Source organism: Drosophila virilis, chromosome 2 (assembly GCF_030788295.1).
Source record: "Drosophila virilis strain 15010-1051.87 chromosome 2, Dvir_AGI_RSII-ME, whole genome shotgun sequence".
NCBI lineage: Eukaryota > Metazoa > Arthropoda > Insecta > Diptera > Drosophilidae > Drosophila > Drosophila virilis.
The window spans coordinates 7,083,243-7,096,994 of record NC_091544.1 but is presented as its reverse complement, the minus strand read 5'-3'; the positions used below and the strand labels follow the sequence as shown (position 1 = coordinate 7,096,994).

General features: G+C 41.6%; 1 protein-coding gene across 23 annotated transcripts in view; it reads right to left on the bottom strand.

The window, feature by feature from the left end:
• Nucleotides 1-13,752, bottom strand: part of Dys (Dystrophin) — a 157,856-nt gene that overhangs the window by 39,865 nt on the left and 104,239 nt on the right. For all 23 annotated transcript variants that reach the window (XM_015171414.3, XM_015171410.3, XM_015171407.3 and 20 more), the window contains 3 exons: nt 7,179-7,351; nt 3,018-3,168; nt 138-261 (listed from right to left, as the gene is read on the bottom strand). In XM_015171414.3, coding sequence (XP_015026900.1) covers nt 138-261; nt 3,018-3,168; nt 7,179-7,351 — 448 coding nt within the window. The remainder of the gene's footprint in view (nt 1-137; nt 262-3,017; nt 3,169-7,178; nt 7,352-13,752) is intronic.

The window sequence follows — 13,752 nt, the reverse complement described above, 5'->3', positions numbered from 1 at the left end:
AAATTTAAACTACGACCCAAATGAGCTTTAAATAGTTGAAAATTCATGGCCACTTTTGTGGTCAAAGTTTATGTGCGGGTGCACACTTACTATCTGCCATATACATAATAATTTAATGGCATCGTCGTAAAACTTACCCTCCGTATCGCTGGTATCCGAAACGGGCGCCTCGCTAGCTATATACTGACGACCGCTCGTTAAATTGCTCTCAACAATTGGGCGTTTATCCTCCAACTGGCGGCGAAAAGCTTTATGATCATCCTGCAAGCAAAGACAGGACACAAAAGAAATGAGAATTTGTTGGCTATGGCTGTTTTGTTTGGCAAATAAAATAATATATTACACAACTATACTATATGTATGTATATGTATATGTATTAGTCAATGCTGCAAAAGATTTATTTGTGGAACCCAAACTGATGCTGCCACAAATAATACGAGTAATGCCACTTGGCTAGCCATAAACTATTTGCTATACTGCGATAGCTTTCCCAATGAAAAAGCCCCAAAAAAGGCAGTTAGCGCGCGTTTCAAGTGCCCCAACAATAAAACATCATAGAAACTGAACAGCATGAAGAGCTCACAATAAATTCCGTGCTTGATGCATTTAGTGTAGAAATAAAAACTGCAACAATACTGCCAAAAGGCAGGCGAATGCTGGCGAATCAAATGAATGGCAATACAAAATACAAGCCGAAATCCTTTTAAAGTTTGCTGGAGCCGCAACTCAAGACTTGGTCCCACACTCCGCAAGCCGAAATGTAAATGTCCGGCAGACCGTAACTTAGTGGCAGGCAATAGATTTCCAGAGCCTGCCAGGCTTCAAGGGTGAAAGTTGCCTCATTTTTTCTGCTCAACTCACAGCGGGGGATTGTGTGCGAGTGTGTGTGCTGGGGGTAAGTGAAATTCAAGTGGCGCTCGCTGTGTTAGACAGTGTTTCCCCATTTCCCAACTAGCCAGGCCAGCTCTGGCTGCTGCCATTGCTACTTCTACGGATTTTTTTTCTGGCTTGGCAAGCCCTTAAGTGATTTCCGGCATACATATGTGCACATATGTATGTACTTATGTATATACACTGATTGTGAGTGTGAATGCTTTTGACATAACAAGCATCATTTAACAATTATTTAAGAATTCGCAGCTAGAGCAGTTTAGCCAAGTGGGACTTTCAATTCAACTACGCAATTCGGTCAAGTTAGGCAGTTAGATACTTGAGGAGAATCGATGGCTGCTCAAGTGGTCTTACCAAAAAAAGCGAATGCATTGTATAAAGCACATTTCTTATGTGGCTATAAAAAACATTGACGCAGGAGCTGTTAAATTATGTAATGCCTACACCGGAATCGAATTGATAGGCCAATCGCAAAATTCCTGAATTACAACATTTGAGTATTATGTTTTCATTAGAAAAATAAGTTAAAATGTTCTAGTCTGGTCGCCCGGGGATACCCTGAACAGCAGGCAGCACGAGGGGGAGACCGTAGCTAAAAAATGAAAGACACGTGATCTGTATATACCATTCTAGCAGCCACATCTCACCTTTGGTGACACTAACCATTAAGACACAAAATATTAGACCAATAAACATGATTTAAATATCGATTATTATCGATTGCTTAGAAACGGGGCACTTTTATGTTTACGAACGGACGGATAGACAGCCGGACAGGCAGCTAATCAAGAAAATATAAACTTGCAGGGATCGGAGATGTTTTTTTCTGCCTGCTACATACATTTGCACAAGAGAATAATACGCTTGTTATCCATTTTTATTGGGTATAAAAAAAATAAATTAGTTTAATGAAAAACAAACTAATTTAGTTTACTTTGCCGACATTTCACATATACATACATATTCATTTTTCATTTGGCAATTACATTTAACAGAAAGCATATCAAACACATTGTGCATTGTGTGCAATAGGTTTGCATTATCAAATAGATATTCGTAAATAAATGAAAGCATATTCGCCTCAATTGATTCTCAGTCCATGTCCACCATGACATTCATTCAATAGCCAAATATGTCGAGCATACAATTTGTTTTGCCTGTGCATAGCACTTATGTTATTATCATTTGAACGGGGCCTTCCTATTGAAACTAAATATCTGAATGCGGCGTTAAGTGCGGATTTTCTATTAATTCCGTTGAGTGTGAAATGCGATTTGCCTGACATATAATTATGTCTAAATATTTGCTCGAAATATGCCCAGCACACAAAATGGGCTTGCCAACCACTTTATGCGCCATTAAATCACAGAGACCCTTCATATACCACACACACACACACACATCCACACACACACACACACACACACACACGCACACAGAGAGGCGAAAAATTACAAATTGCGCCAGAGAATGGCACTAAAAATGCCAGCGCCCCGCACTTGTTCGTCGCAAAGCCTTCCACACAATTAGTTGGGCAGAGCAAATTGAGGTGCAGCCGGGGCTTTGCAAAAGGTTAAAATTGGGTCGTTCGCGGCACACAAAAAACGGCAAAAGCCCGCAACGAGCTCATGATGAGCACCAGCTGTAAAGTGAACTTTGTGCTCGTATTGAGGGCATGCTTATTACAAGTACTACACGTATTTACCGAGGATCCAGCTGACCCGAAGGGTACTCACTCGGAGTCGTGTATACGTTAACTTTAAAACTAAATTGTAATTTTATGAATAATTTGTTGGCATTACTATAGTTGCTCAGCTAGTTTAAAATTGTATGCTCAAGTGGCTTAAAGTGCCTAAACGAATAAAGGCTTATAATCCTTCGGAGAGTAGTGCATATAATGTGTATCGAGTAGAAAATATGACTAAGAATTACATTTAGTTGGTTATAATGTATAATGCTAAATTTGTTTATATATTATACAAAATATAAACATAATGTTAAATAAAAGATTCGCATTGCATACATTTGAATGCACATTAAACTATCGGTATTGGCAAACTATCGAATAACGTAAGCAGCCATTACCGATAGTTTCGTTATCTAGTTTTCGCATGGTTCAACTTACCAACTGCTTCTGTAGACTGGCCGCATCGCCGCGCACCGGCCCCAAGCCCAGGCTGCTCAGCTCTGTATCCTTGCGAATGACCCATTCGGTTAGCTCGCGGAGTGAGAGCAACAGCGCATGCCAGTGCTCCGAATTAGATTCCAAGCGATTCCTGAAAGCAATAGCAAGGGCAAAGGGCGAGGTTAGAAGATGCCGAAAAGTTTACCAATAAGACATATATATATATAAGCGTTATAATAGTATTAAATTTAATTTGGCACTTTACAACGCAGGCCAAGCAGCTGTGTTGATTACCAGCACTGCCCACAAAATGCCAGCGACAATTTGTCTGCTTCCGCCCATCTGACTAGCTGTGCGTCTAATAAACCCTCCCACGCTGCGCCCGAGGGCAGCCGACGACCCAAGTGGCTGTCGTCTATGCTAAATTTCAGCTGTCGCTGTAATTGTCAAATGCCCTGGCTTTATTTTCATTTTATTTGGCCAAAGCAGCATCCGGTCGGCCATATCGCCGGCATATTTTTTGGCCCATTTCTTTGTTGTTTTTCGAAGCAATAAAATCTAAAAAAAATCTGCAGACACCGCTTTGTGCCTTTGTCTGTTTATCTTTGGCGAAATTCCGTGGCTCGTTTTCTTTATTATTATTTTTCTTGTTCTTCGCGTGTAATTATGGCATGCCGTGGAATTGGATTCGCACCCTGGCACATGTACCGGGGTTATGCTTCCAGGCTGCTGCTCACTTAACGCCCACTTTCGTGTGTCGTCCAAGAAAATAATAAAAGGAATAACTCGCCTCGGAAATATGCTTGGGAAATAAGATGTTTTCAAATATTCGTGGGGTGCCCACTTTGCCTTTTGTGTTATTCCTCTGTGTTTACAGTGGGTTTTCTACGTATTCCCACTTCACAATTTCATGCCCTACGTTTGGCAATGCCTTGCCAGATTTCTTCCCTTTTTTTGACAGCTGCTGTCGTTGACTTTTGCAGGCGCAATTAGTGCGGCAAATAGATTGAGCCGGTAAATGATCTGGGCAATGGTGGAAGAATTCATTTGAATTGTGAATGTTTTGTGGTTTCGTTTAACTTTAAGAAAAATTGCTTAAGAAACTCGCAATAATTTTATTTGTATTGAAGGCAGTCAAGTAATTTAAGAATGTCTGTTGGTATTTAGCTGTAGATATCCTTCGATTTATAGGTGGCATTAGTGGTCTTTGGACTAGGGTCCACTGTATTTGAAATTGTTCGTTGCGAAAGAATCAGAAATTGAGTCTTTTCGACAGGGCTTAGGGAGTTCCTTCACTGGCCTAATAAATTCAAGCACCATAAACATTGTGATTTCCAGGGGAATCAGGAAGTGGAGATGATGAGGAAATGAACCAATATTCGGAGACATCTTTGACCATACCCAAGCAAGAGAAAAAGCAATAATAAGTTTACAATTTCTTGTTTGAGCAATATGCTTTTTTTTGCTGTACTCCAAATCTAATTCATAAATCATTGGTTCATTTTTTTGAGCCAGTTCTCGTTTTCTTAGCTCAAATTCGTTGCTGAGTTTCTGCTTTCCAGCAACAATCCTCACTCCTCCAGCACCATCATTTTTTTTGCCATTTCATCTTATGACATTCCAATTTAAGTCCTTATGTTTTACTTGTTGCAAGCGCAACTGGTTGCAAGCTCTTCGCAAATCTTCTCGGACATTCTCTACTTTCCCTCTATGTCGCCAGCAAATGAGAATTCTTGCTTATTGTTTTAACAATGAAATGTTAAAATAATTTCGAAGCATATTAATAACTTATTTAACCTTTAACCCGCAGTATACATCAAGTAGGTGGATTTCGCGAAAAGCCTGAATCGGATTGTTAGCAAAGAACAGAATAAATCCCGTTTTCTACAAATTTACCTCAGTTCATAGAACTTACTCATTGAGATTTTTTTTTCGTTCGAGTTTTTTACAAGGAATGTGGTTATGCCGACAAGTGTGATACACTTCCCAATTAAGGTACTCTTTTGTAAAAATGGAGCTTTTGGCTTTTATATAATGGATTCTGATTGAGCATTCTACATTTATAATTTGGCATATAATATTCTTGTCGCCTTGCATTGAAAGAAAAGAAAATAAATATTGTAATTTTGCAGATCTGTCAGCGCTTAATACATTGATTGAGCATGGCAATACTTTGAAATCCATCATTTTAACGCGCATTGGACTTGGAATATGAATTACAACCCTCACATTTTTGGCTGCCACCCGGGCTGTCTGTCCCAAATGTAATTTGAGAAAGAAACCACACACATCGCAACCGCAGATAAATACCCGCCCACATGAGGTTCTTGTATATCAAGTGGGTTCATCAATCTTCGCGCAACTCAAACTCAAACAGCAATCAACAGAGCCGGCCAAAAAGGATGTGGAACTGCAGCTGAAACACCTGTAGATGCCACAAAAGAACACAAATGAAACTTGACAGTAAAAAGTTTTGCGTGTGGCGGTGAGGAGAAAGGATAAAAGTTCAAAGCCAAGAACTATGCACCACCAAATGACCCAAAGCGAGAGCCAGCCGCCCAAGTGACGCGTCTAATACAAACAAGAATCCGAAGGCAAGAGCGAAAACTTTTCAAGTGCTGTCCGAAATATTTCACTGGAATTTATAAGCTGGCAAATCTTTGGCAGCAAAGCAAACAACAAGTGGAGCCAAGGCAAACAGAAGGCGAGCCAAGGAAGCAACAAAGCAACTGCTGGTGGCCAAACAACGACAACGACAACAACAAGAAGAACAACAACAATATCGGAAGTGGCCAAACTTGGCTAACGGAAATATGCCAAAACGCCAACAATGAACGTAAATAGAAAGCGTCTCAAACTGACAAAGAATAATCATCAGAGTTTGGTCAACAAAAGCAATGCCAAACGGCACAATGCACAGCGGGGGCTGTTCGGGGGGGCTGCTGAGCGTGGCCGAACATTTTGGCCACACTTAAGGTGTCATTCGTTGGCTGTTATGCTGTTGGGGCCTAATTGAAAAGCGCTCCAAGAGGACGTAAAATATTGTTGCCTACTTTCGCGCGCGTACGCTCCGTTGTGCACAGTGACACAGGCACATAATTGCCATTTATATTCATTCAGCGTTCGCTTGTTTTTCAACGCTTTTCGCGTGTCATCATCATTATTCATTTTAAGCCACCCAGCACCCCGTCTCACTGAACGAGTAAACATCGTCGACTGCCTGACTTTGGCCCACGACAGCTATGGCTACAGCTACAGCTTCAGCCCACGGCCGGCATCAATATCAACAAGCGGACAATATTTGTATACGCTGGCGTGCTTTATTTATGAAATGTGAAAACGACAAACACAGCGACATAGTCAGGCACAAGCACAGACCCAGACCCAGGGCCGGGACAAGGACCAACGCTGGCCATTTGCGCTGGATTCCATCATATTGCCGGCTGGGCAGCTGTCAGCGCCTGGCCAGTATTGGACACATCAACGGCGCGTGCGGAGTGACACAGTGTTGCGCCCGTGTCAGTTCTGCCGGTTCCGTCACTTTTCACGCGTTTCGTTTTTATTGATTTTCATTGGCTGCCTGCCGTTTGATGGTGAATACTCTCATACATCTGGCTTTGTGCCTGGCCGGGCGTAAACTGTTGTTGTTGGCCAGCCCGCCTGACTGGCTTGTTTGTAATGTTATTTTCGCATTTTTATCATCACAATGTCTTTAAACCAACCATGTTGTCTGTGGCTGTGGCAAATGACACACAACTTGAGGGTAATGTGGTTTAATTAACGCATCAGCTTGCAAGGCATACGCGCAGTGTACGCGAGAAAAATCGACTCTTTAAAGCTACTAATTTGCTGGCATTGCAAAACTCTTGTAAAGATTGGCAAAATACAAGCGGGTAAGTAAACCGTACTCCGAATCGAACATCAAAAAATATATAGTCTATATAAATGCATTTTTCTTAATTCATAATTTAAACAGCGCAACGTCTTTTCAGTTTGCGACTCAATAGCCAGTAAAAAAAAAAATGAAAATAGTCACAGCTATCGGAAGCGGTTTGAGCGGCAAAATCACCATTATCCGGCGATACGTACACACGGAAACACATTTGGGCAAACAGCAACAAGAAACAGGGAAATAAAAAGTTTGGGGCAAAAAGCACTTACCTGATTGCAATACTTTTTGATTTTAAATTATTCCAACGCTGATTCATTTCATCCAAGCGATGCTGCAGCATAACCGCATCCTCTTGTGAGGTGAGCGAACCCAAAAGTTTGCGGCCAGTGCCATCGAGACGATCGTAAACAACGCGATGGGTTTCAATTTCCGATTGTAGATCCTGCAAAGGCAAAAACATAGCCAACAACCAGTTAAAAAGTTGAAAAGGTAAATGAGTTCGCAAAAAAATAAATAAAAATAAAAAAAGAAATACACGGAAATGCTAATAAATTAGTATATGTACAATTTATTCAAAATCGCGTCTGCGTCGGCAGCTGTGAGGAAATTGAATTTGAGTTTCAAAACGAGTTTCGCCTGCTTTGCCCTCCCACACACCCTCTCCAAGTATATACGTGTGTGTGTGCGTGTGTTTATGTGCGTTCACCTGTTTCATATTCCAAAAAACTGTGATATGCAAAGCGGCTGCAAACATTTCAGACAAAGCAATCCACACAATGGTGGCAGTGCAAAGATCTGGCCCAGCCAGGGGCTAGATTAAAAGGCGACCATTTAGCACAACAAGCAAGCCATGAAATTGCCGAGCATGCCATCAATAAGCCAGCACGGGGCGTAGGCCATCTAAGCGCCATTGTGTCCAGCATGTAGCCCATGGCGCACACATGGCGTTTTCACGGCGCTTTTGAACATGAGTGATAAGTTTTTAAGCGCCTCGCAGCCAGTGTCCCATATCCGGCCCCTTCTCGCTATGCAATTATTAACCGCATGTCAGCTCCGACCCCTCGACGTCGCCCCCTGACTAGATGTCAAGCTGCGGTGCGTCTCATATTTAGCTGTTTCTGGCATCTGTGTTGTGGCAGGTGTGTTATTTGTCAACCCGCTTGGCAAAGGCTTAAAAATGTTTCGCCTTTCGGTTTGTTTTGTGCTCTGCTTGGACCCAAAAACCTATAAAAAAAAGTACCCAGTTATTTTCTGTGGTTTTGTTGGTTAAGTCACCCACAAAACACACACACATTTCTATATATATATATATGTATATATATATTCAATTTATGTGTGTAGTTGCCTGGTCTTGTGAATTTTAAGGCAGGTTTTATGGGGCTTTAAGGCTTTAACTTTGATGTGGCTGAGGTCATGCGGTTGGTTCTGCAAACGTTGGGTTCTTAGCTCAGCTTATACGAACATGGGGTCGCCAGCCACAGAGAAAATTGTGCTAGGCATCCCATTGTTGAAACACCAAACCAAAACTCTATTATCGGGTAACAATAGTCTTTATACAATATGCTTAACAATGCTGTGTTGTTTTAGTGGAGGTCAAAGGGACTACGACCATACTTATTTGGAAAAGATATAGCCACGTCCTTCTTTCACGCATGCCAGTTTCGAATTAGTCTCACAGTCCTAAAGCTTTGAAACTTTGCATTCGTTCCTCTTTCTGTTGCACGCATATGTCAGGACCAGCTGGATTGGATCACTATATCAGATAGCAACGATCGGTCAACTAAGAACTATTTTGTTGATCAAGATATTTTGACCATACTCGACATAAGCTGTTTTCTCAGTGAGCTTTATGAAATGGTTTGGTCTCTAAAGGTATTAAGTCTTCGGCGTGCCGAAGATAGGGTATTTACAAGTATCACACCCTCAACTTTATATTAATTTTCATGTGGATTCATATATAATTCCGGTGATTTAGTTAATTCTCTGTTAACTTAAAGCTTTTTTAATGCCTGTATCGCCAAGTCGTTCACAGTAGGCGCTTGTCGCCTGAACATGCCGGTGCAGCGAGTTTTGCTAATTGAATTAATCAATCAATCAATCACACAAAACGTGCCAAATAAACTAATTAAAACTGGAATTAGTGGCACATACGCGTACATATAAAAATAGAAGGGCACAGGAAATGGCTTCTAAAATAATGCGTGCATGTGTGCGTGTGCGTGTGTGTGTGTGTGTGTGTGTGTGAGTGTTTGTTTGCTAATTAAACCTTCATTAGGACGCCAATGCCTTTTGTTGCATGTAAACAATGGGGAAAAAATAGAAAGAACGAAAGAAATAAATAAAGCCAAGCATTCAAAGGGCGTAAAATTCGACGACGTTTTTTTCTAGGATGCTGTGCGAAACGAGGCTACAATTAATTTGGCTTATGCATGTCACACACACGCACACACACATACACACCCGCCAACGCACATAGGCACACATACAAACAGAGCAATTCAATTAATGCGCTAAAATTGTTTATACACCAATAGAGCGGAAATGAGCCATGCCGCAGGGGGATCTACAGAAAAAACCAAGCAGTTTTAATGAGCAGCCCGTCTCTGCGTACACAAGGCGGTTATGTATGGGCAGCAGCAAGTATGGGGGGCGTGGCACATGTATAAAAGCCGATTAAATCAATTAAAAGGCGAAAATGTCAGTGGAAACGGCAGCTTTACTAATAACAGCAGTTTGTTGCGCTGCGCTTGGCCATTATCATAGAGTCTCACCCCCGCCCGCCTCTCTCATAGATTAATGCTGCTAATTTGTGCGCCAAAAGACCTTAATTTCCGGCACACACACACACACACACAATATTTAAGAAGTTGTTATTTTTAATACCTTTTCCTTTCCGGAGTAAGGGTTTGTTAAGGTATATTCATAGTAGTCCATTCCCAGGTTCAGATTTTACTTGAAAGCCACAAATGCAGCTATTATCCGCTTAAGTATAGGTATTTTTATGTGCGTGTGTATGTGTGTGTGTGTGCTGCATCATGCTTTGTTGCCTCACTTTTCACATTTCCGCTGCTAGTCCCTGCCAACTCAAGGCATGCATGTAGATGTGGGTGTGCGTGTAAATCTGTGTATAGTGCATTTTGCAGTTTTAAGCCCCAATTAAGTAAAAGCCAAGCTCCAGCCTCCCCCGCAAGGCAGACCCACTGCGTGGGGCAAAAAGCAGAATGTAATTCAAATGCCATGCGTGAACGTAGTCCCACGCCCACCGCTGGCTGCCTGCGGATGAGCTGCTGTTAACAACGCTTGCGTTTCATCGAGGTCGCTTTGTTTAACATTTAATAATTACTCGTTAAGGAACCAACCAACCAACAACAACAAACAAAAAAACTATCAGAAGCCCTAAGAGTTGCTTTAAAGACATATATAACACGAATTTAAATTCGCTAAGAAATAAAAACTTTAGACAGCAAAACACAAAGTTCAAGATCCTAAAATCTAAATATGTAATTACTTTTTGTCAATTCTTTTAATTTGATTAAGCATATGCACCATGAATACATTTATGAAGTGTATTCCCATAGGAGTAAACTTAAGTTCATGGAAAATACAGCCGACCACAGTGCGTATGATAAATTTTTGTTGAGGCCTTTCGCAAGATGGCACTGAAAGCTCGTATGCGATGTCAGCATGAATATGAAATCAAATTTTTGAGTGAGCCGAAAATACCTTTGGGTGTTTTTTGCTCATAAATAATAGCGCCGCAGCCAAAAAGAAAACATCAGCAGCAAACAAAAACAGGAAAAAGATGGCAAGACAAATATCAAGAAACAGCAGCCCAGACACACAAATAAAATGGAAATGCGTTTATAACGCCCTCATAAATATATTAGGGGCACATAATAAACACATCAGCAAGTGGTGTCGACTGAGGCAGTGACGAATGTTTAACAAGACTGGCCAGGCACGTCCTCCGTCCTTCACCCATACAGCCAATGCTGGCTGGCTGCCTGCCTGTCGACAAGGACAGGCGGCGAGCTGTCAAGTGGGCTCGCCCGAGGCGCTCAAGCGGCAGTGACAGCCATGCCCCTCTACCGACCGCCCCACTAAACGACTCAAAACAAAAATGACAAGAAATTTAAAAAGGCCTCGATATGGACTCATTCCCTGGTGGTGCTGCTCAACCATGTTGATATAGCATTTTACATATTTTAGTCAGCCGACTGTTCACATGCGTGTAAATCCTTTATGGCCAACCTTAGCTGTCGCTGCCAACAACATTTGTAAAGGAAGAGAAAACTGAAATTTGATTTTCACCGAACGACAAAATGCGCTCGGGTTGTTTGCTTACCGCTTATTTCAGCTTATTTGATTATGTTTATTTCAGGTGTTACCTTTATTTGGATGAGTTACGTGAGGGTAAATATTATCTGCCTGACTGCGCGCCACATGAGTTAGAGTGTCAGTGCTTGTGTGCGTGTGTGTGTGTGTGTGTGTGTGTGTGCGAGCGTGTGATATGAATTTATATACATTGAAAACGAAATTTAATGCTATTTGATAGTATATTATTGATTATTCACTGTGTTCATTCAGGAAGGAGGCAACATCAAAATTCAACTATTAATAGTAAAGAAAATTCTTTTTACGATGACAGAAAGCGCAATATTATGTATTCACTGAAACTTTGATTTTATTTTTTTTTTGAGACATTACTAACAGCTGGTTAGGGACGATTTCTGAAAAAAGCTTGGCTGCACGAAATTTCTTATTTATTTTCCTTTATCTTCACAATTTTTGCCTTAGTCGATTTTATAGACATGTCGCTTTTGAGAAAAGTTTATTTTGTATTTCTCTGCACAAGAAATATTTTGTTAGAGATTGCAATGCACTGATACTGCGGCACACTTTGTATAACTCTTCTTTTGACCTAGCAAAGCAATGGGAAGTGGTTGAAGCATGAAAAGAGCAGACAAATGCGAAAACTGAACGCAAAACTCAAATCAAAAATACATAATCTTAAAAGAAACTAGACGAACAAATGGTTGCAAAAGAAAAGAAATTGTGAGACTGCCAGCTAGAAAAGGCTACAAACTATGAGCTGAAATTTATCTATATTCCCTATAAGCTTGGCTGCACTTGTCCTTGACTTATCTGTCAGTCTTACGCTGCACTGAGCAGAAGGCAAACGGCACACATATATACACCACACTGCCACATGCTCTTAATCGGCTAACAAGCTACGTTTAGCAGGTGAATCGAGTGGGCCAAAAGCCACAGCCACATGACCTGCTGTCTCAGCTGCGGACAGCAGCCAACAGTGCAAAGTTCAATGTGGGCTTTGGTAGTTAGCCACCCTCACGCTGTGGCTCCTGTGTCCAAATTATAAGAGCCCCGTATAGATTTTACAGTTTCTTGGTGCTCGGCTTAATTTACTCTGGCAAGCCCACAGCATTCACCTGGCTAGTTCCTTTTCCTTTATAGGACATAGAGCTAGCTCATAAAGAGACCAGGCGAATAGTCGTATCGTAGTTTTGCCCACGCTGGGACTTGTTTTGCCACTCGGCATCTTTTACCTTCGTTTCGTTTATAACGTCTTTCATAGCGCCGCAAAGCTGAGTAGGTGGCTCAAGTTTACAGCTTAGGTTTTGCATCCTGTTCCCTTGCCAGTCAGCATTATATTTTTTTAGCCCGTGTCGCCTTCATTGTTTTTCCCCAGTTGTTATTGTCGTGCCGACTGTTTCGCTGTCTCGTATTCAAAGGCGCAACCCCTTCTCGGCTCGTTATGTGCTTGTGGCCCTTCTGCAGGGCATATCATCATTTCCATTTAGCTGTGTGACAACTTTAAGGGCAACTATGGTTAAGAGAGTTACAAGATGGCGATAACTACATTGTCAGCCAACTACATTTTAGTAAATCATACATATATAGAATGACAAGCAAAGCAGAGACTTGCTCATTAAGTTCTTGACAGATTTCTTAACCCTTTTAAAGCCGCTTAACTGCACAAATTCCTACTCTCCAACGTATCGCATTGCTAAGCATAAGTAGCACAATGGGTGTAGCATAATCCACAATGAGACGTCCACATCTGTTCGGATCCGACTTTCATTTTACTTGTGACCATATCTGTCTTCAGTGACTTGTCCATTTCCCATCATGACTTTCCCACTCCAAATCCTTTGTCTGTGTTTTTTATTGTCTGCTGCAGCCTGCAGGTGAGCTCTGGTTCTCTCTTTGTCTGTGCCTTAGTGTGTCACAATTGCCATGCGCCCCCTGCTCCTGTCCAGCCCGCCATCATCCTCAGCCTTCATATTGTTGCTCCTATTTGCCTTTGACTTGAGTTGTTTTCTGACTCTGCCGCCCAGGCGTAAGAAAACAACACAAACGAACAAAACAAACGGTGCCATTATTTTTGTGAGGCTTGCACGTACGCCCGAGCACCTCGGCGCAGTCCCCGCACCTGGAATTGTAGCCGGCTCCGGTCATAGTCAAAACCATTCTCGCTCTTGTTGTTTTTATGTAGTCCGGGCTACGAGTCGGCTATTAACCCAAATCCCCAGAGTGGCAGTTGTTGTGTATTTCAATGTGTCTGCCACGCTGGCTTTAGCGGAAAGTTCAACGGCAGCACCCATAAATAAAAAAAACTTTTTTGTGTTAAATGCATATTAATCATACGCCATGTTTACCGGCTGCATTTCAATTGGCTAGCTGTGCGGCACGTTGACATTTTCAATGCAAATATTTTTCAGGCAAATTAATTAATTAAATTCCATTTAAGCTCCCCATCCGCTTTAGCATAGTTGCTTATATAATGCTTCTACATCACGGTGCATAGCAAAACAAAAAGGA